General features: G+C 33.7%; 1 protein-coding gene across 1 annotated transcript in view; it reads right to left on the bottom strand.

The window, feature by feature from the left end:
• LOC129232409 (serine/threonine-protein phosphatase 6 regulatory ankyrin repeat subunit A-like) overlaps positions 1-25,607 on the bottom strand; it is a 145,687-nt gene extending 120,080 nt beyond the window's left edge. The window contains exons 1-4 of the mRNA XM_054866554.1: positions 25,576-25,607; positions 22,355-22,399; positions 17,616-17,696; positions 14,520-14,633 (exon numbers count right to left, since the gene is read on the bottom strand). Coding sequence (XP_054722529.1) covers positions 14,520-14,633; positions 17,616-17,696; positions 22,355-22,399; positions 25,576-25,584 — 249 coding nt within the window. The 5' untranslated portion in view covers positions 25,585-25,607. The remainder of the gene's footprint in view (positions 1-14,519; positions 14,634-17,615; positions 17,697-22,354; positions 22,400-25,575) is intronic.
• Between the last annotated feature and the right edge of the window lie 1,914 nt (positions 25,608-27,521).

The following is a 27,521-nucleotide window of genomic DNA, read 5'->3' as shown; positions in this document are numbered from 1 at the left end:
AAAATTTTCTTCAAAAAATTGTATTTTTCTATTTTTTTTTTTTTTTTTGAAAATTGGCTTACAAGTTTAATTAAAATATCAAGTTCAAAAATGATTAGCAAACACATTTTCACATCAACATTTGGGAATGAATAACCTCAAAGATGGTACATTAAAAAAAAGTAACTTAAACTAGTATAAATCCATATCTTTGAGTACTATGTGGGATGCTTAAATATTGCAGGAGAGCAAACATTTTTATTTAATTCTAATTACGTACTTTTGGCTGTTTGTATTTTTCAGCTCAAGAATTTCTTAAAATTTACCTTACATTTTTAAAAAAATGCAGAAAAAAATCAGTTAAAGAATATTATAAGTTTTAGACTCAATGTCAGATACCTAAATGGTTTTTAATTTAAATAAATGTTTTCTGGGTACCAGTACATTTCAAGTTCCTAAAGATAGCTTTGTTCTGATTCGGACAATTGTACAAGTGCTGGTTCACACTTTCCGATGCAAATCGGCAACGGCCGCCGTTGTTCAAATTATGTGAAATATTTTTCCACAATTGTTTTGATGTACGAGGCGTGTTTTTAAAGTAAGTTCCGTTTTGAAATAAAAAAAGAACGAGTACAGATAGAGTAAAGAAATTTATTGCACAAAAATCTACCACCCTTACGCTACTTTTCGACATTGCTCCCGTGATTTTCCGAGCATTTGTCATAGCGTGGTACAGGTTTTTGTATACCTATTCGTACAAAGTTGCCGCCCGTGTAGTCGACCATGAGGACTCTTACAGGGCTTTGGCTGGGACGTTTTTGAACATCCTCTGGTCTGCCCCCACCTATCTCGCAGTATTTTTCATTTGTTTCGGCATCTGAAGTCTTTCTTAGGTGGTCTGTGGCACAACAGCAATAATGAACTCAGAGAACATGTTATCCCAGGGTTGACTACACAGGCGGCAACATTGTACGAATAGGTATACAAAAACCTGTACCACGCTATGACAAATGCTCGGAAAATCACGGGAGCAATGTCGAAAAATAGCGTGAGGGTGGTAGATTTTTGTGCAATAAATTTCTTTGCTCTATCTGTACTCATTCTTTTTTTATTTCAAAATGGAACTTACTTTAAAAACACCCCTCGTAAAAGGGAAAATATAAGAGGGAGTGCGACTCGAATCAAAGTTGCCATCCACGGGCAACTTTGAAATCTACGACGTGTGCCTCTATTCCAAATAACAGAACAATTATTTAACAAGAAGTTCCGTCTAGAACTATACGAGCCTACTTTCCCGTATACCCATACTACTTTCTAGTACCTGATCAATATTCTCAAAAATAGCTAAAATCGAAAATTGTTTCAAATACATTTTTTTAATATTTTTAGCTAATTTCTTGGAAAAAAATATTCCTCACTCATCTAAAAAAATTAAATGAATAAAAAAAAAAAAAAAAACGAATAAAATAGCAGCACTTTTTAAACAAAGCAGCTAATACACTTTTTTTCCATAAAAAAAATTCTTTAACAGCTTTCAAAACGAAAAAATAATAATTAAAATTAATAAGCTTATTAAAATAAATACATCATATTTATTTTAATAGTTTCTTTTTCTCCTGTTGCCAAAAATATTTTTTTTAATGAATTAATGCACTTACCAAAATAAATAAAAACAATAAAATGTAAACTTAAAGAAATACTTTTCATTGTCAAAAAAAAAAAAAAAATCGTCTGCGCATATCTTTATGTAGAAACATAAATGACTTCGAGTTTATCCGCAGAAAACTGAAAACCTAAATTAAAACTTTAGCTTGAAAATAAAAACAAGTCATATCAACAATAATTATTTCACAGTTAAAAACATAGCTGCGGAGTCAGAGTCGAATATTTAAGAATCGGAGTCCGTCATTTGTCCTCCGTGTATAAATTTTTGCCAAAGCTATGAAGTCAGAGTCAAAGTCGGGGCATCGGAGTGTGATTAATTGTCGAACAATAGAGTCGGATTCGGAGTCAGGTGCCCCTAAATTCTCGGAGTCGGAGTCTGGCATCAAGAGCTATTTCCAACAAAATTTGTTTGAAAAAAATTCGCTTTCAAGTAAGGAATCTACATTGACTTTCAGTTTCCCCGTAGGTGCTAATGTTAAGGGATTTGAAGTGTTCAAAGTTGAACGGAAAATTGTTCAAATCAAAAAGATATTTTATATATAAGTTTTTCATCAAAAGCTTTTTCTCACAAAGTTTGTTTGAAGCAAATTCGCCTCACAGTTCGGAATTGCCTTGAATTTCCCTGTAGGCGCTAATGTTAAGTTTTTTTGAGCTGTTCAAAATTGAACAAAAAATAGTTCAAATCAAAAAGTGAAATATGGGAATGAGCTGTCCTCTCCGAGACCTTTCGAACAAAAAAAGTTTGTTCGAATCGGACTATTCATTCATAAGTTATTAGGGAGGGACAGAAAGACAGACATTTTTTCCGATCTCAATACCCTACTTTCCAATTTTTAATTTTTCGATATTTATTTACTTATTTTATTTATTTTTGACTTTTTTTGTTTTTCACGATATTTTAAAGATGCATTAGCCTTCTTTCATGCTTTTTTCTTCTTGTTCTGACTTTTACTGGGAAAGTAGGCTAAAAAGTATTTTCAATTACAAATCTTACTTTCTTTCTTTTTTGAGTCATGTCATTTTTTTGACTTTCAATTTAAAGAAAAGTTACTTGCAAGAAAAAAACCCAAACGTTTATTAAATTTAAAAACTTTCCATATTTTGTGTTTGTGATCATTTTCATGAGATGCAACATTTTGAACTAAAAATGCTACTATGCTTATATTTCTTTACATAATGGAAATTCATTTCTGCAATCAGATTACCAGTACTTTAAAATATGGGGATAATAAGAAAACTGCTGGATATAAGTCCAGTTCAAATAAATAAATACGGTACGCATTAAGCCAGCAGGTTTCAGTAGGTGGGACCAACCAGGGAGGACTTTTCAGGGTTGGGCACAATTTGCCCCCTCCCCCCCCCCAATAAGGATCAGGAATGTCATTTTTGCCACTCCTCAAACGTGTTGTGTGGTCGCCAGTGAACTCGAGTCTGTTCACGTGCAGGACACCTGACCCTCCCCATCATACCCACGATGCCAGAGAGTGGAATGGGGAGAATCCTTACCTTGCCGAGAGCCCTTCTCAGTTCCTCCATCTCGAGCGCAGTCTTCTCGGAGAGTTCCCGCAACTGCTCTCGAAGCTCGGCCTAAGAGAAAGGAGATGGAATTAAAAGACGGGGAAAACACATTCGGAGCGAAACACCGAAGATTGAATTTATGCGAATGCACCGCCACATTGTACGCAATTTTGATTCAGTTAGGAATTTGCTTCTCCCATCCAACGACCTCTATAAAACTCACTTTAAAAAAGAATGATTTACCGAAAAAAATAAAATTAGTGATTTCATTTTAATTTTTTTGAAACTCATTCACACACATTGGACAATGCACAATAATGAATTGAAATAACAAGCAGACAAAATTCAAAAAAAAAAAAAAACAGTAGTGTTTTTTAATTATTATCAGCTTTAATTTAATTTTTCCGTGGTCATTCTCTGAAATAAAATTTTTGCATACTTTATTTCGTAAACTGTACAGCTAGCACATATCACACCACCTACAAAACTGCCCCATTTTCAAAAACTACTTTTCAAGAAAAATCAACTGAAATGTGATGAGCCTTAGCTTAAATTCTTATAGTAACACACTGACACATCTCAAAAATAAGGCTAAAAGTTTGGCACAAGGCAATAAAAATGCACCAGGACATGTATATAACTCAAAATCGACATTTTTTGACTTGCGGCGGTGTCGTATTAGGTGTGCGATACATCGTTACGTAAAATTTCATTTAAAAAAAATTAAATAAAAAAAAAACACATACACAGTGTGTCATTTTCTTCCGAGTCATAACGAGAACTGGCCGAGTGTCATAACAGTTGCAGGAGGACCGACATAAAATCAATTCTTTGATGAAAGTTAAATCCTATTAAGCTTAAAAGGACACATATGTCAGAAACGTTAAAGCTTAACTATAGTGAATGCCTTAAAACGAGTTCAAAGCAACACCAGTTCTATTTCTGATGCTACAGCATGGTAGAAAAATTACCAATTTACGTTTGCAAAAAAAAAAAAGCATTATTCTCCTATCCTTAAGAGTAAACCTTGACTTGTGATAATTCTTGAGCACTTTTATTGAATTAACAACTGAAGACATTTGGCAAGTTGAACTAGGGCAACTTGCTTTTTACTACAGAGCTTTCTTTTTTTTTTTTTTTTTTTTTAAGTTCACCAAAAGGTCTTATGGTCCTTTCGGCTTACATAAATGCAAATTCAGTTATAATAATCTTCCAAAAGAAAAACTTTGTTTTGTAATTTCACCCAGTCCTAAGTTCACTAACCTTTTAGGTAGAGAATAATATTGTATCATGAATTTTATTTTGTTGTTATAAAAGTAATTTCTCTTTCTTACCAAAAATATCTTTTGATAATATTTATTTTTAATATTCATATAATTCCCTTTTTACTGCAATAAGTAATTTTACAATAATGATTGATCCATTTATGAGTTGAACGAAAAATGAGTACAAATGCTTTATGAAAAAGCAAAAAAATCAAAAATAATAAACAAATAAAAAAAGAATGCTGTTAATAAAAAGGTTGGAAATAGCTTTTTCAAGATCAGTCATCAATGTATGAAAAAAAAAAAAAAAAAAAAAAAAAGACCCTCGACCCACCCAACAAAACAATTCTAATTCTTTAATCGCAACTGTATGACATTTTTTTTCTCATTTAATTCAAATCATTTCAAACTGCACATGAGACTCACTGCTGGGAGAAATTCAAAACTTATTATTATTTCAAAAGTAGTTAAAGCAGGGTTGCCACAGGAAAAATGCAATAAAAAAAAGGTAGCACGAAACTCTCAAGAAAGTAGCACTCGTGCGGTGAGAACAGTGGCGGATCCAGAGGCCTGTTTTGGGGGGGGGGGGCGATTTTATCCATGGGCGATTGGTCCACAAAAAATTTGGAGGGGGGGGGGTCAGAGAAGTCACGGGAGGGGGGATGTGGGCAGCGCCCTTATTTATTTATTTATTTTTTTATTTTAAATTTTATAAAATTGGGCTATGGTATTTTTGTTGTTGGTTAAATGATCGTCTCAAAAAAAAAAAAAAAAAAAAACCTAGGGACACGACCTGAAATCTCGAGACAAATATCAACAGTAGACTTCCTTCTTTCGATTCAAAGCTCCAATTTAATCTTCATCAAAAAACGTGACAAACATTTAAAGTACCCTTATTAAGTCAATTCTTCTTTCTTTAAACACGTGAATCGATCAGCACCAGCATTTTCCAGTCGATCTATAACTTTGAAGTTAGAAAAACGGAGGGGCAGTGCCCCTTTGTTTTTGAAAAGGAGGGGCAGTTGCCCCCCACGAGCCGCCTACGATTCCATCCCATCCGTTCTCACATGCGCTCAAAAGTATCGGACGCACAAAAGCTATTTCGTTGAGAAGATCATTCATGAGCTTTTAAATTGAGTCTTACAAATAAAGGAAATACATTCCCTTATATCGCCATTTTTTATATATTTTCTCTCATCCTATTATGGAATGAAAAAAAATACCATTCTAATGTAACGTGGGATTTTCAGAGATCGATATGACATGGATTTATGAGGCATTTCTATGAATCTCCTTGGTAATACATTTTTGAATAAAAATAATGTCTAATGATTGCAGAAAAAATGAAAACAAGCAACTACCAAAGTTCACTATAACTACAAATAGCGGCAGTAAAAAACGCGAAACAAAAGTTTAAATAAAGATATATCGAAATAAATCTTGTAACAAAAATTGCTTTTATGATAGAACCAGAAGCAAATAAAGCGGTTAATTTTCGTTATACAAAACATAATTTTCCACTATTTAACCAGTATTAAAATAAATTTAGGATCAAAATAAAACGTTTTAAGTGTAGTTTACTTTTGTTTGAATAAGATTTTACTAGGAAATGCGAAATACAAGAGACAGAAAAGATCTTTTAACAATTAAAAAAAAAAAAAACTGATCTGTTAAAAAACCATATTTTGTTACAGCATTGTTAAATTACACTTAATCAGTGGCGTAGCAAACTTGGATGTCAACCGGGGTGGTAATCTGGGCTATCACCCCTCACCCCTCCCCATCAACCGAAGGCGAAAAAAAACCTTATTCAATGTTCGGTGAAAGAAACGAAGTTCATACAATATTCATAAACAAAACGAAATTGTGTCCCCCCCCCCGAGGGGGATATCATCCGAAATAAACGTTTCCCTCGTATTGATACCAATGCATTTGAGAGATTATAAAACATATGCGAATTTCTGTTGGTATTTACATTTTTCCGGAACTCTTACATGCGTTTTGGGTGTCTCCGCCCCCCCCCCGCCCCACTCCATATGAGTACCAGCCGCCTCAAATGCCCTTCTAGTGAGACCAATATGTTTGATAGAAAAAATTTTTTTTTTTTTCATGTTGGAAATAAAATTCAGAATTGAAACATCGAAATTTCTCATATTCATTTTAGTGTCACACTCTAGGGGGTGTCACCCGGCTTAGCCCCGCCCTGCAAAATAATTTTTAATATAAATTGAAATGTTGGGGATTTTTTTTTAGAATTGAAGCATTTAAATTTTTCAAAAAAAGTTGAAGATCAATTTCGGGTGCCACCTGGGGCAAACCCATCCGCGCCGCCGTAGCAATGCTACTGACTTCATCAACTCACATTTATATATAAAATAATTAAATTTATCAAATAGATAAAGGAGAAAAAAAACCGTATTTTCATATCAATCAACTAAAAAACCGCAAATTAAGGGAATATGTAATACACCCCCCCCCAGAGCAAAAATAAAACGTATGTATGGCACCAGTTATAAATATGCAGGAATGATTACACCTTCGAACGATATAAAACAAATACTGAGAAGGAAATACGCTTTCAATTTTTAACATTTATCATTTAAATTTTGAGCATAAATGAAAAAAATTTAATGTATAAATTTTGAATTTGAAAAAAAAATTAGATTATTCTTCAGAAAGTGTTCAAACAAAAACGATTTATTTTGGTATGCAACCTAATAGTAAAAAAAAAAAAAACCACGAAGTCTGTTGGGGGGGGGGCGATCGCCCCAATCGCCCCCCCCCCCTGTGGATCCGCCACTGGGTGAGAAAGCATCTAATAAATAGGTTGTAAAAATTTGACATTTTTTTTGGATTTAAAAAGAATGAAAATACAAAAAAGAAGCGTTTTTGTCCCGCAAATTTTAGAACTAATTTCACGAAAATAATCATACTTTAAAAACTTATTTTAGACTGAACTATTTTAGTATGTTTGGCAGCAAGCTACTGCCCTTAAGCCAGCACTAAGAGAGAAAAAACTACGTGCAAAATACGAGACGGCCATCCCATCCAGAGACCGCAGTCTCGTTCTTGTCGGAACTCATCTGTCGGGAACAGGGAATGACCGAACCGGAGGCCGATGAAGACGGGAAGGCATCAGAGTCTTGAATGGTGGCAAGATGTTGCTTCATCGTCACACTAGGGTCTCATTAACAAAGAATATGTTCATATGAACAAAAGAAAAGAGTCCAGATCATGGTCGTGCCCCAGTCCACCCCATCGGCAGGGGCACTAAAGTAGAAAAAGGAGAAACTGGTCCTTTGGAAAGACGATTACGAGATTTCGACAAAAACTCCGATGGGTCCCTTCATCTTCGCACCCTGGTTTCAAAGAGTGAAAAAGTGAAGAGCAGATGACAAAAATATTAGGGCTCGACCGATGGCATTTTTTGGCCGATGGGCCGATGCCGATTGTTGGCCGATTGTTCAAAGATGGCCGATGGCCGATGGCCGATTGTTTTCCTCCAAATGGCCGATTGCCGATGGCCGATGGCCGATGCTGTTGGCCGATGGCAAAAAAAAAAAAAAAAATCTAACAGAAATAAATTGATAAAATTGTCAGGGATTTAAAGGATCATTGATTCATTTCACTTTACTTCCTTTTTACGGATAAAGAATTGTAATACACCCCCCCCCCCAAAAAAACATCAGATTTCGACCTAATTTTTATTTTACGATCATCCAATTTAAACTTCACTAGTTTTTTCTGCGCATATGTACATGCATATGTACCTAAGAACATATTGATGACCGAAATATCCATTTTGAAAGCCTCCTTAGTTAAAATTATCGCAAATTCTCTTGTATTGTTTTCATGCGCGTAAACTTACGTCACTCAAAAACGTTATGAAATACTAAGTTGAAAACTCATACGTAGGTAGTATAATCTAAAAGTTCGAGGACAAGTTGTATAAAAATTTACCGTGAATCTATCTACAAAATAGTCACCTTGAACGACTATGCAATTCTGCCACCGTTCGTATAGCTTTTAGAAGGACTCCTGGAAGACATTTATCGCAACCTCCTGTAAGGGCTCTTTCGCTGCTGCTTTGACTTCATCGTGGGGAAGAAGGCGACTTTCATGTTGAGGATGCACGGTTCGATTGGTCAATACTCTGATATGACAAACCAATAACATCACGTTTCGTCGGACTTAGCTCCGTGTGACTTTTACCTGTTTTCAGCAAAAAAAACATTTGCATGGACGCCGCTTTCTTCCGTCAGGAGAAGATAAAGCTGCATCACAGAAGGTAGTGAAAAATGGCTTCCAGGAGTTTTTCCTAAAGTTATATGAACACTGGCAGAAGTACATAGTCCCTCAAGATGACCTTTTGTAGGTGGATGTGCTTCGGTAATGTGCACTATTCTGGGTAAGGTTTTATACAGCTTATCCCTCGAACTTTTGGATCGTACTACGTACAATCTGTATAGGGTGTAGTTATGCTTCTCCTTTTTTGACTGCTGTATGATGGAAGACGAAGAACAACAGCCAAAAAAAAAAAAAAAAAAAAAAAAAAAAAAAATGGAGGAAAAACAAAGAGACTGTTTAATAATTAATTGATTTTTTTTTTAATTGAACATATAACTAAGATTTCAGTAATATTTTAATAATGTTTGGATTTAGGTAAACTAAACATAGTTAAAAAGCATTAAATTATGTTGTTTAATCATTCAAAAAAAAAAAAAAACTATGAAACCGTCAACAAATTACGCTATTAAAGTGGAAAGATTGCACGTAGACATTTTTTAGTCATCAAGTTAAACAAAAAAGGTAACAGATAAATTACAATATTAAATCATAATAGGAATACTTTTATACTTATTTAAAATTTATGAATAGAAAAGTTGGCATTTTTCATAAAATGTATAACAGTGGCGTAAATTTTGCGGAAAAAAGAAATAGCCACGAAATGAGTGAGATTCTTAAAACGCAGCTACAATAAACAAACTCAATATTTACCCCTAGTTAATAACTGAATACATATACATACTACTTGATTTGATGTTAGCACACGTAATATTGAACAATTTGATTGATTAATCTTTTATGGAGCACTACAAACACGTTCAAATTAAATTTTTCAATTTAACAATAATTTTCTGAAATTTAAAAAATTGCATAGTAGAAAATCCTTGAAACTTTTCTATAACATATTATTAAACATATGATGAAAACGAAAATAACTTATTCATTGATTTTATATAAATACATAAAAATAGTTACAACAGAAAAAAAAATCGATCGCTATTAATGATGCAAAAAAGGTGACGCATTACAAAATATAGGTGAAACAAGTATAAAAAATACGCAAAATGACATTTCTTGACCAAAATAAATAATCGCTAAATATTTAAGAAATGCTTGAAACGACGAGGGCGGATTAGGGGGTGACCCTCTAATTTTGGAGTAACTCACAATGTTAAACTTCGGCCCCAACTTCGGCTTAATTTTTTTAGTACAGAAGCGCTATCTCCAATGCCTCGGAAGAGTTTCTGAATCTACTTCAGCACTTCCGAAGAAAAATTCAAAATCTCTTTGTTTTCCGAATTATGTCACAATTCAAAACGTCTTTAATAAATTTCTAATTAATGCTCTAAACTCTTCCTAAACAATAGATAAAAATTGAAAAAAAAAAAAAAAAAAAACTATAATTTTATGAATGGTGTTAGTTTTAAACAACTCAGAAGTACAACTTTAGTTTAATTTCAGAAATTGAGGGAGTGGGAGGAGGAGCACGCAAGTGTTCTCGGAAATACAAAAAATAGTCGCAAAAAATAGAGTTCAAAATAATAATAAACATTGAGCAGAAAAACCCTTTTAAAACTTGCACCCGAGTTTGTTTTGAAGGTTGCAGTGGCGGATTTAAAATGTAGCAAATGTTGCAATTGCGCGAGGGCCCCATAACCATAGGGGCACCGCAGGAGTTACAACAATGCTTTTGATAAATGTTTTACAACTTCTGTGATAGAGAAATACGGCCCCAAAATATATTTCGACGGGCCCCAATCTTGTAGCTCCGCCCGCCGAAGCGATACAGAAAAGACTGCATTACTGTGATTCATATTACAAACATCGAAAAATTAAAAATTACCGTCGGTTCAACGGGAATCGATCAAAATGAAACAAAACCGGTTTCGCCATCTCAAATTTGTTTACACGGTCTCCAATTCGGTAATACAGGGTGTACCAAAAAGAATCATCCGGAAAAAGAATCCCCAACTGGAGACAGATTCGAATGATTACATTTACCAACAGGATGGGGCACCGCCACACTGGCATCTGGCAGTCCGCGAATTTTTAAATGAAACGATTCGTGATCGGTGGATCGGCCGCACTGGACAAAATAACAAATCCTTACATTTCTGGCCTCCAAGAGGTCACCGGACCTTACTGTATGTGATTTTTTCTTGTGGGGATTTATCAAGGACTTTGTATATGTGCCTCCTCTACCAACAACAATGGATGATCTAAGGAAGCGCATCACAACAGCAGTGGAATCCGTAACTCAGGACATGCTCGCTGAAGTGTGGGACGAGTTTCAATACCTTTAGACATATGCCGTATATCTAAAGGTGGACATATGGAACACCTTTGAAAATGGAAGGACATATGGAAACTTTTTCAGTTTCCCTTTCATCCAAAAAAATTTGTAATTGCATATGTTTATTACTGTTCGAAATATAGACATGCCAAATCAGATGATTCTTTTTGATACACCCTGTATATCACCAAATGATCGTCAGTATCAGACGCTATATTAGTTTTGCATTGAAATAAGTAATTAATAGCCACAAAAAATCAGTTAATAAGCTTTTTAGAACATCCGATCGAAAACAAAAAGGGAAGGTCACAACTGGAACGTGCGCACTTCCCACAGGCGAAAATTTAGCCTTCTACAGCTTACCATTTTTTAGTTATGACTTATGAGAGATACGTGCATCCAGCCGCAAGAAACAACGCAATAATTAACGTGTTTGGTACCTGAATGCAGTATTAAAAACTCTTTCAGAGGTGACTAAAATATAAATTCATACTGAAATTTAAGTAAACCATTTTGTTTGAAAACAACAACTCCCTTTACTTTGTATTAAAAAGTAAAACAAAGGTCTTTTTTTTTTTCAAAAACATCGGCCAATTCCATCGGCTTTTCGATGTTTTTAAGGCCGATGGGCCGATGTTTCCTGCAAGTTAGCATCGGCCGCCGATGCCGATGCCGATGGCTAAATTGTTGAACCATCGGCGCCGATGCATCGGCCAGGCCGATGCATCGGTCGAGTCCTAAAAAATATGAGAGCAAATTGATGAAAAGTGAAGTCGATCGGTGGTTTTCAACACACACGACCGGGGAAGAGAAGGATACAACAGGCGTCTTTCTGCTTAGAGTCGAAAAAATCTCATCCGTGCTCGGGAGGAATTCGGTAGGGTCGCAAGGACAAAGGCAGCAGGAAATTTTTCACCCATCTTTTCACAAAGAAAACCTAAGCATTGTAAATGAAGGCAAGTTTCCTACAAATTACATGAGGCTTCCTAAAGGAAAATAGGGGCAAGTTTTCACCTGGCCACTGAAGTTTACATTCTGTTAGTCCAATGACATCTTTGATGACTCAGACCGGCGACCAGCGTCCATTTTCATCCCGGATTGAGAAATATTCCAACCGATGTTTTTTTTCTTTTCAAATATTTTTCTAGTCTCTTGATGTAATAGAAAATGGAAGATGAACCCAGTACACTGCATGTATTTCAAGCATAAGTAGACACGCAGTCCCAAACATTTTCGTAAATACTGTTTCTGACCAAGAATAATGGTTTGCAATTCAAATTATTCACATAATCGCATGTGTAAAAAAAAAATATGCATACAGTATAAGGTAAATAATTAGGAATATGTTTTATTTTAAAAAAAGATCTCTTACATTTTTTTAGACAAAAAAAATTAACTTAAAAACCCTGCAATGATGCACCTCAGCCTTCTCAAAGCACTCGGGCAGAACAGATATGTGAGCACATGTTCAGCTAAAGGGAAAACGAGCAGATAAAAAGTTTCACTCACATTTTCCTGGGCAAGTCTTGACACAGCACTGACAGCTTCTTCAGCCTGAAAAGAAAGCTTGAATAAGAAACGAATCGAACGATTGTAGAATCGCTCATTTGCACCACTTCTTTCATTTTGTAAAAGAAAAGTGATAATACCCAGGGTCCGTTGATTTAAATCAGCTTGATTTAAATCAAGTGATTTTTTTTTAAAATCATTGATTTAAATCGATTGATTTGAATTAAGTGTAACAAAATCATTAATAAAAATCAGTTTGACTTTACTTTTATAGATTAATTTTGCATTTTTAGAATGTACTGCTCTAAATTTAACGACACTGCATTATAATTTATTAACTTCAGCAGGCTAAACTACATAGATCCCTCTTTCTGTGTGTGTAACAGATTTTCACTCTCTATTACTTTTACTCCAAAATTACAGTTTAGAACAAAATAAAAATTTCATACACCATGACTAATATAGTTCAGAAAAGTAATTGTTCCACATATTATTTTACACTAAAACGTGCACGATAATGGAAACTTGTGGAATGGAATCCGTGGAGGAATGGAGAACTTTTATTGCTTGGAATTTGGCAACACTTGAGCTTTAGAAGCGTTGCACAGTGTTTCGATTAATAGGAGCTAGGTGGACAAAAGTCAAGTTCAGAATTCATCATTTCATCACACAAAATTATAGTGTTCCTAAATTCACATGATTTAACTGTTCAAGATGGATATTATTTACACAGGTAAGTGCTTTTTTTCTCCAATTCAATGACTCCATCTGATAATCAAACAATATTAAAGTTTTTTAAAAGATAAACAAAGGAGTTCTTGCTCAATTAAATCCTTTAATGTGATGGTAATGATTTTACCCGTTTGTACCCGGGCTAAATTTTCTGTACATAATAGCTGCACTTTTCCCATTATTAATAAGGCGTATTACAGTCAGCACACTCGAGTACAACATTTTTTTCTCTCTAGAGTACTTTCTTTCGAGTAGTGATTTCTTTGAAGAATGATTGAAGCACCCAAAGCTTTGAGTGAAAAAAAATATGTTGTACTCGAGTGTGCTGACTATAACACGTCTCATTAATAATGGGAAAGCTGCAGCTACTATACACAGAAAATTTAGCCCGGGTACAAATGGGTACAAGTCATTACCAGCACTTGAAAGTTTTGAAACAAGCAAAACATCCTTCGTTCATCTTAAAAAAAAAAATAAATAACACTGTTTAACTGTCAGATAAATTAATTAAATTAGGAAAGAAAAGCACTTACAAGTATAAATAATATCCATCTTGAACAATAAAATCATATGAAATTAAGAACACTTTACTTTTGTGTGATGAAAAGATGTCTGGAACTCAACTCATTTATTCTATTACAAACGGATACGTACCTTTGAACCTTATTACTAGACAAAAACAGATAACTAAGTATAAAGTTTTGGTTTATTATTTGCATCATCCCAATACCAAAGTTCAGAACTTTCGAACATGACTTTTGTCCACCCAGCCAGCACTAATCGAAGCACTGTGATTGTTAGTGTCCTCAAGAGAACAATGGACGGTTTGTTGTCGGAAGAGAACCAGAAGCCCTTTCGAATCTTTCGAATCTGTACTGCGTGTGGATTGCAAATAGCGGTTCCCTTAGCTCTTAATCAGAGTATTAAAACTGAACCATCCCGAAGGCGTTGATTAGTCTCGACAGTATCCGAGAATCGGAAGGAATTCGAGGGGGCCTGCCAACAGAGGAGGAGAAGGGAGAAAGAGAAGAAGAAAGGAAATGGGGTGAAGTTTTTAAAAAAAAACTTAATGAGAGGAGCAGACACTGCGCAAGTTAGCATAAGAGCTCTTTACCAATAAAGGGCAGGTATCACAAAGACAAAAAACTTCCTCCAGAACCTCATGATCACTGTTCACATTTCGCAAACAAAGCCTTTGTAAACTGGACTTCTGTCATGAATCACAAAATGCATTGAACCACAAAAAGATATTCACAAATCACAATCAGTACCTGCAGTTCCTTGCCAGTCTCCCCTTTTTGGAGGCCTGCATTCGTGGCCAGGGATGGTAATTTTGCCTCCGATTCCCCGCATCTCGTGCTGGAATTTTCAAGGTCACGCTGGGCCTGAAAGAGATTTGCAAACAATCAGAACGAAATATGGAACACACAGCAGAATTCTAGGCTGCACCCCCATCACTGCTAAACTTAAACATTTAAGCTGCATTCTACGAAAGTATATAAAATAGCTACGTTTAATCCAACTCGTGAACAGGGTTGAATTAAAACAATGGCGACATTTGAAGATTTATGAACGACATCAGCACTATGGGTCGATACAGAGACAAATTGGGTTCGATTTGCGACCCCTTCACAAAATTTTATACAGTAAAAGCAGCATCTTCAGGAAATTTCATGCCTCAAAACGAGAGCCAAATTTAGCTCTATGCCACTCCAAGACATGGATTTTAAATCTGCTCCCCCCCCCCCCACTGAAAAGGGAGAAAAACTTCCTTGATTCGAAATCGGGGAATTAGCAGTGTTTATAAAAAATTAAAAACTATTTCAATGTCCAGCAGGGGGTCTAAAATTTACAATTTTCTTCAAAAACAAATTGTATTTTTCTATTTATCTTTTGAAAAATGGCTTACAAGTTTAATTAAAATATCAGGTTCAAAAATTATTAGTGAACACATTTTCACATCAACATTTGGAAATGAATAACGCAAAGATGGTATATTTAAAAAGTGTACCTTAAACTAGTATAAATCCATATCTTTGAGTACTATGTGGGATGCTTAAATGTTGCAGGAGAGCAAACATTTTTATTTAATGCTAATTACGTACCTTTGGCTGTTTGTATTTTTCAGCTCTAGAATTTCTTAAAATTTACCTTACATTTAAAAAAATGTAGAAAAAAATCAGTTAGTTGAAAAATATTTTAAGTTTTAGACTCAATGTCAGATACCCAAATGTTTTTTGGGTACAAGTATATGTCGAGTTTCTAAAGAAAGTTTTTTTCTGATTCGCACAATTGTACAAGTGCTGGTTCACACTTTCAGATGCAAATCGGCAATGGGCGCCGTTGTTCAAGTTATATGAAATTATATTATATTTTTATATTTGTTTTGATGTAAAAGGGAAAATATAAGAGGGAGTGCGACTCGAATCAAAGTTGCCATCCGCCGGCAACTTTGCTATCTATGACGTGTGCCTCTATTCCAAATAAGAGATTATTTAAAAAGTATTATCAATTAAAGATCTTATTTTCTGCCTTTTTTGAGTCATGTCACCATTTTTCTCAAACAACAAAATATTTTTTGACTTTCAATTTAAAGAAAAGTTACTTGTGAGAAAAAATCAAACTTTTATTAAATTAAAAAAATGTTTCCTTATTTTGTGTTTGTGATCATTTTCATGAGTTGCAATATTTTGAACTAAAAATGTTACTCACAAAGCTTAAATTTCTTTACATAATGGAAATTCATTCCTGCAATCGGATTATGAGTACTTTAAAATATCGGGATAATAAGAAAACTGCTGGATATAAGTCCCATTCAAATAAACATATATGCTACACACAGGGTTCATACTCTGTTTGGATGAAAAAATTCTATGACTTTTCCAAGACTTTTTCATGACTTCAATAAAAATTTTCATGACCTTGTTCACAAAGAGAATAGCACAATTAAATCTCAAACTTGCTAAGTTTTGGAAATGAGCTTTAGCAAAAAGTATACATGAATGCCACAGCCTCATTGAAGCACTTACTTGTAATGGAAAAAAATATGAATGTACACTAAAAAACTGAACTATTCTTATTTGTCTTCATCATTTAAATTTAAGTAAAGTAAAAATGCGGAGAAACGAAAAGTATGATGCTTAAATGTCTAATTTTTTTTTTATAAACAGGCAGAATAATAATGAATGAGACAAAGGTTGAATAAGTCATCACTAAGTTTCAATAAATTTGCTTCAAAAGTTACTTTTCAGTGTCAACAGTGCATTTAATCATCCACATAACTTGACAGTATTTTGATTATTTAAAGTAAAGCCACATAGTTTAGTTCTTTGTGTTTCTAAATCAGATATCTTTTGAAAAAACCATTCAGTAAAGAATCAATCTTCTGATTCAAAAGTACTTGTTTTGTTTACTTATTTGCAACATTTTCAAATGCATATAAAAGAACAGATTCAGAAATTCCAGAACATGTTTGATTTCCGACATTGAACGTTGCAGAGGGTCGCATGGATTGGTTTTGCGGGTTGTATGTTGGGCACTACTGTTTTAGAGTATTAGAATTCCTCTCTTTCTGTATTCTATCGCCTGAGTAAAGGTCTTTACTTTTTAAAAACTTCAACAAATGAAGATAAACTCTGATAAATTTAAACACAAAGTTCTTACGAGTGATGGAATCGAACTGTGATGCAATGGAATTGCTTTTTTTGAGTGGGCGTGGCAAAACCAAGAACGTGCAAGTTCGCTACTAGAGAATATAAAACATAAGAAGCGTTGAAAATAACAGTAAATTCAAAATAAGAGAAGTCCAAGCCAGTAAAATCACATCACAAAACAGGCAAGCGGCTGCGACAGAAGTGGATGCAATGATTTTTCAAAATAACTCGGATTTGATTTTGGGATCGTTCAATTTTCCACTTTTAATAGCTTTTGTGTGCTGTATACTGTTAAATCACTCAAGATTTCTAATGCTCTTTTAATTACTGTTACTTTATCTCTGTCCAGGACATTTTTAAACGACTTAAAAAAAATTCCATGACTTTCAATGGAAATTTCAATTTTTCATGACTTTTCCAGGTCTGAAATTCAAATATTTTTTTTTCCATGACTTTCCAGGATTTCCATGACCCGTACGAACCTTGTACGCATTAACCCAGCAGGTTTCAGTAGGTGGGATCAACCAGGGAGGACTTTTCAGGGTTGGGCACAATTTGCCCCCCCCCCCCCAATAAGGATCAGGAATGTCATTTTTGCCACTCCTCAAACGTGTTGTGTGGTCGCCAGTGAAGTCTAGTCTGTTCACGTGCAGGACACCTGACCCTCCCCATCATACCCACGATGCCAGAGAGTGGAATCGGGAGAATCCTTACCTTGCCGAGAGCCCTTCTCAGTTCCTCCATCTCGAGCGCAGTCTTTTCGGAGAGTTCCCGCAACTGCTCTCGAAGCTCGGCCTAAAAGAAAGCAGGGTTGGTAAAAAAAACCGGTTTTTTTCACAAAAAAAACGGGTTTTTTGGTTTAAACCAGGTTTTTTTGGTTTAAAACAGTTTTATTTTAATTTAAACCGTTTTTTTTTGGTTTAAATACTATTTGCGAGAAAAACAATTAATTTTCGAAGGTAATTAAGGTTTCATTTAATTAACAGTTATTCAATAGTCACATTATACCTAATTTCTTGATTAATTAAAGAGATAAGAACAAAATCTTGTAACTAAATTAAATAATTAAAATAGCTTTCTGCGGGGAAATATTGATTGAAATGTTTGACTTGATTAATATATTAGTATGCATGTATATATAGACCCTTTATGATACTTCAAGAAGTGGTTGTGATGCAGGTTAAGATAAAATATAATGAAGATCCAAGAAAAAATTTTATAAAACCAACATAATATGAATAATTATCGAATAAAGGTAAAAGTTATATTTTTAAGCATAATCTTTTCGAAAGAACAATTTTCATATTTTTTCTTTCTAATCTTACATAATGCTGATTTTTATATACACAATGTCGCAAATATTAAAGTCAAGCAAAATGTACAACAGTACATGATTGAACAGTCAAAAAATCGATTGCTGTTGTACTGAGAAAGTTTTAAAACAAAGTGCTGCTCTATATTCGACTCCGTTCTTATTTTGGAAAGACTCGGAAAAAATATCGACTATCGCTAAAACAAAGATGAACCAAATGAAAAATACAAAAATTGGTGTAACATGGCTTAAATTACAGCTTATTTACTGGCATACATGTTGCATCCAGCATTGAAGTTTAAAAAATATTAAATGCAAACTCTTTAGAACAAATAAATGTGTAGCAAATTCTATTTCAAGAAATTTTTTTTGCCAAAAACGTTATATACGTGAAATATAAACTTTTTTTTTAATTTGATTCAAAAAATATTATTTGTGTTCTGCAGAACAAATCTTAATTTTTAGGTGCAAACAATTAAGTTAGACTGTCGATTACCTTACAAGTCGAAGTTAAAATTCCAGGAAAGTGCAAATAAATGGGCAAAAATGTCACACCCCTGCAACAGGAGTGAGCAATATAATGGATTGAATCTACAATAAAAGATTCAATCCTCAGTAAATCTTAACTAACCATGCAAATTGAGCGTAATGATGGAAGTTGACTGAAATCTGCTTTATGGCACATATATGAAATAAAAAATATATTAATATTTTTTTTCGATTAAAGCTTGTAATACATTTTGAGGAAGCAACTTTGCAATTTTAGTATTTATCTCTGCAACTTAGCTAGGAACTTAGCATAAATGGAATTTTACATTTTTCAATATGTGTGGGGAAATCAATGTAAACCTGTAAAATGGATTTTTTTTTTTTGGCTTTTTTTTTTTTTTTAATTTTTTAAAAAACCGCATGGTTTAAAAAAAAACAATTGGTTTAAATCATGGTTTAAACCAAACAACCCTGAAAGAAAGAAGATGGAATTAAAAGACAGGGAAAACACATTCGGAACGAAATGCCTAAGAGATTGATTTCATTCGAATGCACCGGCACATTGTACGCAAATCGGAATCGGTAAGGGATTCGGTTCTCCCTCCCGACGACCTCTAATAAACTCACTTTGAGGGGTCACAGTACCTTTCAAACATTTTTTTTAAAATTTAAGTAAATTTTATTTTTCTTTGAAACCATAACATTCATACTTGTTTCATTATCAATAATTTACTATCAAATTTTTAAAATATTGCCTACTTTTTTTAAATTCAAAAAATGTAGGAAAATTTCATTTTTTGAAAATTCCTAAGGTTTTTTTGTTTTTAAAGTAATATTAAAAAAACTTTTTGCTAAACGATCACAATCATCATCTCTAAAAACAGGGTTCATATTCTATTTGGATGAAAAAATTCCATGACTTTTCCAAGACTTTTTCATGACTTCATAAAAATTTTCATGACCTTGTTACATGAAGAGAATAGTACTATTTAATACCAAACTTGCCATTTTTTGAAAATGAGCATTAGCAAAACTTCCACGTTAATGCCACTATCTCATCCAAGCATTTAATAATTGAAAAACAATCAGTGTACACCTAAAAAACTAAACTTCGTATATATCTTCTTCATATAAATTTAAGTAAAGTAAAAATACAGTGAATCAAATACAATGATGCTTAAATGTGTAGTTTTTTATACGTATTTTTTTTTTATTTTTATAAACAGGCAAAATGATAATGAATGGGACTTGAATGAGTTATTACTAAATTTCAATAAATTTGGTTTAAAAGGCTTTTAGTGTCAACAGTACATTTAATCATCCGAATAACTTGACAGTACTCGGGCTCTTCAAAGTAAAGAAACATTCTTTACTAAATTCATGTTTCCAAACCAGATATTTATTTAAAAAACACATTCAGCAGTGAATATATCTCCTGATTCAAATCTACTTGTTTACTTATTTGCACATTTCAAATGCAAAAAAATTAACAGGTTCAGAAATTCTGGAATATAGTGTTTGATTCTTGACACTGAACATAGCAGTGGGTCACATGAATCAGTTTTGAGAGCCATATCATCTGACTAGTCTTTATTTTTTCAAACATTCGACAAATTGAGATAAATTTAAAAATAAATTGCATACAAGTTATGGAAACGAACTCGGATGCGAATGAATTGCGTTTTTTGAGTCCGTGTGTCAAAAATCAAGAACGTGCAAGTTCGCTACTACAGAATATAAGTATAAAAGATGTTGAAAATAATATTACTTCAAAATGGGTGACGTCCAAGCAGTAAAATCGCATTGAAAAAAAAAAGTGTGGCTGCTACAGAATGGATGCAATGAGATTTCGAAATTCAGATTTATCCGGATCGTTCAATTTTCCAGTTTTAATAGTTTTTATGTGCAACACTGTTGAATCACTCAAAATGTCTAATGCTCTTTAAGCAACTGCTAATTTATCTTTGCCCAGGACATTTTTCTATGACTCTAAATGAATTTCCATGACTTTTACTGAAAACTTCAATTTTCCATGACTTTTCCAGGACTGAAATTTGCTAAATTTTTTTCCATGACTTTCCAGGATTTAAATGACCCGTACGAACCCTGTAAAAACCTGTGCATTCATTTGCTTTTGTGTTCATTAGAAAATTTTCTGTGAACAATTATGTAAAAAATCGTTTTTTTTTTTTTTTTTTTAATGGTTTTTAAAGGTTTAACATGCTCTAAACATTTGAGTAATTTATAAAATGCTATTCCCATGCACAGTTTTGTTAAATATATCGTCCTAATTGCAAAAAGTATTACTTTAAAGCTGCATCGTGAATAGAAAAAAAGCCTTAGGGGTTTTTATGACATGAAAACACAAAAAAAGGATCATCGAGAAAAATCAATTTCAAGTTTTTCTTTTGCATAAGAATACATAGTGAGCATGACCTAAAACCACTCATAACTTTTTAAATATTTGAACTAAAGCAATGAAACTTTTCCCCCGTGTTTGGACTGGTTTTTAGTTCTGAAATAAGCAATAAAATGTTTCCCCTCGTTTGATCATTTTTGAGGTACTGTTAACCCTTAAAAGAAAAAACATGATTTTGCAAAAAAAAAAAGTAAAATTAGTGATTTCTTTTTAAATTTTTAAAGAATCATTCAAATACATTTTGAATATGTTTTTGAATATGTTCATTTGAACAAATGGAAAGAGTCCAGATCATGGTCGTGCCCCAGTCCACCCCATCGGCAGGGGCAGAAACGCAGAAAAAGGAGGAACTGGTCCTTTGGACGGGCGACTACGAGATTTCGACAAAAACCCCCGATGGGTCCCTTCATTTTCGCGCCCTGGTTTCAAAGAGTGAAAAAGTGAAGAGCAAATGACAAACACACGAAAGCAAATTGATGAAAAGTGAAGTCAATTGGTGGTTTTCAACAAACACGAGCGGAGAAGAGAAGGATACAACGGGCGTCTTTCTGCTTAGAGTCGACAAAATCTCATCCGTGCTCGGGAGGAATTCGGTAGGGTCGCAAGGACAAAGGCAGCAGGAAATTTTTCACCCATCTTTTCACAAAGAAAACCTAAGCATTGTAAATGAAGGCAAGTTTCCTACAAATTACATGAGGCTTCCTAAAGGAAAATGGGGGCAAGACTTCACCTGGCCACTAAAGTTTACATTCTGTTAGTCCAATGACATCTTTGACGACTCATACAGGCGACCAGCGTCCATTTTCATCCCGGATTGGGAAATATTCCAATCCACATTTTCTTTCCTTTTTAAATATTTTTCTAGTCTCTTAATGCAATAAAAAAAATGGAAGATGAACCCAGTACACTTCCTGCATTTCAAGTATAAGTAGACACGCAGCCCCAGACATTTTCGTAAATACTGTTTCTGACTAAGAATAATGGTTGCAATTCAAATTAGTATTATTCTCATAATCGCATGTATAAAAAAAATAAAATGCATACAGTATAAGGTAAATAATGAGGAATATGTCTTATTTCAAAAAGATCTTTTATATTTTTCAGCAAAAAAAAAAAAAAAATTTAAGACCCTGCAATGATGCACAAAAGCCTTCTCAAAGCACTCGGGCAGAACAGATATGTGAGCACATGTTCAGCTAAAGGGAAAACGAGCAGATAAAAAGTTTCACTCACATTTTCCTGGGCAAGTCTTGACACAGCACTGACAGCTTCTTCAGCCTGAAAAGAAAGATGGAGCCCGTTAGCATCGGTCGGCTTGAGTGAGAAACGAATCGAATGGGCCGCATCGCATCGCAGTTTGCGATTCCAAACGTATGAAAGACGGTGCAATATCGTAGATTGCATCGAAACTTTTGCGATGCAAAGAATAAATAAGTGAATACTTTTGGAAGGAGAAAGACAAAACTAGATGGAGACAGATGCAGTGAGCTGGATTTTGGATGATCATTTTTACTAAACAGGGAGCAGATCGTTTTCATTCTCGTAATGCTATACATTTAATTTATCCTAAATATTCCTGCATTTGTAGAACCACTCATCTGCACCACTTCTTTCATTTTGTAAAAGAAAAGTGATAATAACCAGGGTCGTTGATTTAAATCAGCTTGATTTAAATCAAGTGATTTGAATTAAGTGATTTTTTAAAAAAATCATTAAGAAAAATCAGTTTGATTTTACTTTTATAGATTAATTTTGCATTTTTAGAATGTACTACTCTAAATTTAACGACACTGCATTATAATTTATTAATTTCAGCAGGCTAAACGACATAGATCCCTCTTTCTGTGTGTGTAACAGATTTTCACTCTCTATTGCTTTCCAAAATTACAGTTTAGAACAAAATAAAAATTTTATACACCATGACTAGTATAGTTCAGAAAAGTAATTGTTCAACATATTATTTTACACTAAAAACGTACACGATAATGGAAACCTTATCTTTAAGCAACGCATTGAACAAAATCACATCTTATCTAAGCGTTAGAACATATCTGTAAATCTTTAAAATGTATTGAATAGTTAGAGAACGTACTTTAATTTTAAAAGTAAGTTGAATGGATTCATCTATTGTATGAAATCTATTATGTTTATGTATGTAAAGTAATTAATATCTACAAATATTTGAACAGTTTAAAAAAAAAATCTGATTTAAATAAAAAATCCCAATTTTTCTATTATTTCATAAAAATCTAAAAAATCACAAACCCTGATAACAACTGAAGTCATTGTTAAAAAATGTTTACTTGTTAAAAATGTAATTTACAAAATGTCGTAAAACTGCTCTTCAATTTTACAAAAATGCTATTTAAATTCCAAATAAATTTGAGGAGCAATATTGCTCCTCAACTTATTTCCCACTGCAAAAGGAACCTAGATTTCGACACCGAAATTTTCCCCCGACGCTTCTCGATCTAAGGAAGTTTTCAGGGGTTGACCCAATTTTTTATCTTTTGGTTCGCATTTTGTGGGATAAGGAAATTTTGTGCACGTTTTTCTTTCGGTGAAAAAAAAAACAACTAATTTTTGGGCATTTTTCAAAAAAAAAAAAAAAATGCTGTTGGATCGTATACGGCATATTTTAATTGTCACAACTCTAATCTGAAATCCCTTCGATCTAAAAGACTTGCACTCGGAATGACTTGAAAGCTGGAAGTTTTCTTTCAACCGCAACGATTAAGCTCAAAAGTGACGAAAGAACTGTTTTTACAAGCAAAGTTTAGTAAAAGGTCTAGTTTTGAGAATTGAAAAGTGGCCGCTTGTACAATACAGAATTTTATGAAGGGTCGGCAAGGCAAAACCAAATTTGTGTCTGGATCTGTTAGAAAAATAGTTTTTTTTTCTTCTTGGAGACAATTCCTAAAGTTTTAAAAATGTCTTAAAAGCAATGGAAATTACATTTTCAATTCGAACTCTGCGAAAAGCCATCCCGTCAGCTAACCTGCACACGAAATCAGGGTTAGCAAAAACCCGTTTTTTTTTTTCTTTTTTTAAAGCCTATGGATGGACCCAAGGTTTTTAAAAATAAAACCCAACTAAAGCTGAGTTTTTAAAAAGAAACGTGGGTCTTTTTTGTCTTTTTTTTTAGGAAAAATGTGGTGTACATGTAGCATGTTCTAGCATAAGTATATGGACAAAGCGCAAAAATTGTCTTGGGGTAAAGAAAGCTGGACAACTAGTTAAAATTCGGCATTTTCTGAAGAAAAGTATAAATGACGACAAAAACCAAGAATGATGAAGTTTCAGATTCTTTAATTTCCATGATTACCAACAGTTAAGGCAAAGTTACTTCTGGAGTGATAAATCTATTTTTTGTTTTTAATTGCTACATTTTTTTTTCTTTTGCATTTTACTTCATTGTATTTCATTTTGTTAAGCAAAACTACTGTAGAACCTCAAGTAGTTTAAATCCCTTTTTACTGGATTCCAGCTTAATCAAGACATTTCTTTGAATTTTATGTTGCCTGTTTTTTCATTTCTGTATACAGAGTAAGACATATTAAACTTTTTCGTAAGATAATGAAAATTCTGTTCATCCTATTTTGTTTTCTTTCCAACCGTTTGTGAAACCTGTTAATTTCAAAAAAATATACCTTGTTTATTGGAGATTTGTGACGGGTTGGTTTGCAGAAAATAATTCACATGAATGCCTTTTAGCTAGAGTAGTTTCCTCTGTGCAAACTACAAATATTGAGAAAATCCGACGCGACAGGACTTAGTCAAGATAATTTGAGTTATTTATTGACCAGTGAAAGAAAAAAGTTAAAATGTATTTATTCAAAATCTTTAAAAAAAATTTTAATGCCATTACGAGTTAAGAAATACTACTAAAGTTAAAAATTCAATTATTATGTTCATTGTCTGTGGTGAAGAACAAATAAAAATGAAGTTTAATTGTGAAAATATTTGAATGAAATAATTTTTTTAAATCTTCTCAGAAAATTTAAAAAAAAACCCCAAAAGTGGGCTAAATAATGGGTTTTTTCAAAAAAAAAAAAAAAAAAGACCCATTGTGTAATGGGTTTCTTCAAAAAAAAAAAAAAAACCCATTGGGTCCAACCCGATCAACCCTGAGTGAAATCCCCCAATGTGAAAGTCGATGATTCATGTTATTTTCCTTCCGCAATGGTGTAGCGCAATGAACAGAAGTTGAGTAACACTTGGCTGATGCACAGCGAAAATAATTCTAAGAAGAGTTCATTTCAAACTTTATCACGTTATTCTGTCTAGCTGAGAGCATTGATACCCCTCCCCCAAGATGAAATTACACCCCTGCAAAGTTCATTGGCATAGCCAATGTTGGCACCCCTGCAAAACAGTATTTCAAAACATTAGGTTGTGTTGAATTTAGCTTTTCTTTGAAACAAAAATAGTCAAAGAAAAATACTCGAACTTACAGAGTTCATCTTGCCAAGTTCTTAATTTCCTTCTGTTTTCTATTCAAGTGAATCCTGCAATTAAAACCAAAAGATACAAAACAACATTCAAACATAGTCCTCATTACAGACATTAAAAAAATTAATTTAACACAATTCAAACATTTTAATTCCTCAGTATGTTTCAAAAGCATCAAAAGAAAGGAATTAAATACGCAATCGTCAACTCCCCCCCCCCCCCTCAATCCTGCCTTCATTACTTTTTCTACCTGATTCTGGAAAGGTCAAAACAGGGTTGGGTTTCGGACTGTCCAAAACTGGTTCAGGACAGGTGGTTTTTAATGTCAAAAGTGTCTGAAGCTGTCCAAAACTATGTTAAAGCTAAAGGGGTGTAATCTATCAATTCTTGATTATTTACTGCAACACTCATAATGCATAAATATAGATATTAATGAGGTTAAAGTAATGAGTATTTGATAATATTTTTCTCAAATGTTCATTTAAAAAACATTTTACTTAAAAAAATTGCCAATAACTATTACATAAAAAATTCCTCGTGTAACCGTTGGTAGAGTTGTGTAACAGACACCGACAATTCTGATGAAACCAGATAGGATGAGGAAAGGAAGACTCATGGACAGAGTTCTTCTTTTCCTCTTGAAAAAGTTCTTTATTTTTAGATCAAAAACCCTATTAAGTTCAAATGAACATTTATGTTCATAACCTTCCACCACTGCCTTGGAAATACACCAACTGGCTCATAAATTTCACTCCATAACACCTCCCTATTCACCGGCCACAGCAACATCAGTTTTTTTTGCCGAGAATTCTTATTATTTAAATCCAAACGTACAACAGTCAGTTATTATTGGACACTTGTCTCTTACTGGTGCCATTATCCCATTTGCTAAAAAATGAGAAATGAACAATTTTATAGAAAAGTCGGGTAATATTGAAAATGTCTGTATCTGGACCCTGGTCTGTTACCCCAGTTTCTCAAAAAATAGTTTCATCCATTTTGGACACTATTGTTTTGAACAAGATGGTAAAAACCTTGCCAACTATGCTTTCATTTAAAAACATGTATAAACATAGGGAAGTTCAGTTACTATTATCAGAAAAATAAATAAATAAACTCATGCATATACCAATTGAAATTTTAATCAAGAATTCAACGTCTGTGTGACCAGATTAAAATCAGCTGCATAAACAAGTTGAATGTTCTCATTGAATAAATGTTCAATTTAAAACATGACATTCACATACATTTTATTCTGATTTTAATGTTTTCTCACAGAATGCAATTTTTCCAAAATATAGCTTTGGACACTTTCGAACAGGACGGTAAAAACCGGGGTTAAACCGTCGTGTCCAAAACTTTGCCGACCCCGGGTAAAAAGAATGCACCTTGCAAATGGGGGAATAAATAATCGCTTCATGGGTTCAATGATTCGATGTCTTAAAAGTCGAGTTCCATCCCCTTCCGATCCCTGGCACAGAAAATGAATCGTACAACCTCGAAGTCACACATTTACCAGCAATAAGTAACAGAGTAAGCGAATACGGTCGGACGCAGATTTAACGAACCCCTTTTTAACGAATTCCCGGTTTTAGCGAATTTTTCTCATTCCCCGACTAAAACGAAGGCAAGAACCCCTATTTGCCGAATAATAAACCCTGAATTAACGAATTATTTTAACAGCCGAAAAAAATTTAATTTTGTTGATTTGAGTTGAAAATATTGGAATGTTTTTCAAATGATATATCCATCTTGTGCGAAGCAGAAAAAACTTTTGTTAAGACGACAGGCAAGTGGGCTTCAATGAATAGCTATTCTGTTGCAGAAAGCGAGAATGAAACTCTCCTCAAAACTTTCTTTTTGCTTCACATGGAATGGAAACCGTAAAAAACATATCTCATGCAGTACGCTGTAATTGACACAGTATTTTCTTTTCTCCGTAAAGTCG

This window comes from Uloborus diversus, unplaced genomic scaffold, assembly GCF_026930045.1.
Source record: "Uloborus diversus isolate 005 unplaced genomic scaffold, Udiv.v.3.1 scaffold_12, whole genome shotgun sequence".
NCBI lineage: Eukaryota > Metazoa > Arthropoda > Arachnida > Araneae > Uloboridae > Uloborus > Uloborus diversus.
Note: the sequence above shows the minus strand (reverse complement) of the source record. Positions and strands in the feature narration are given on the sequence as shown.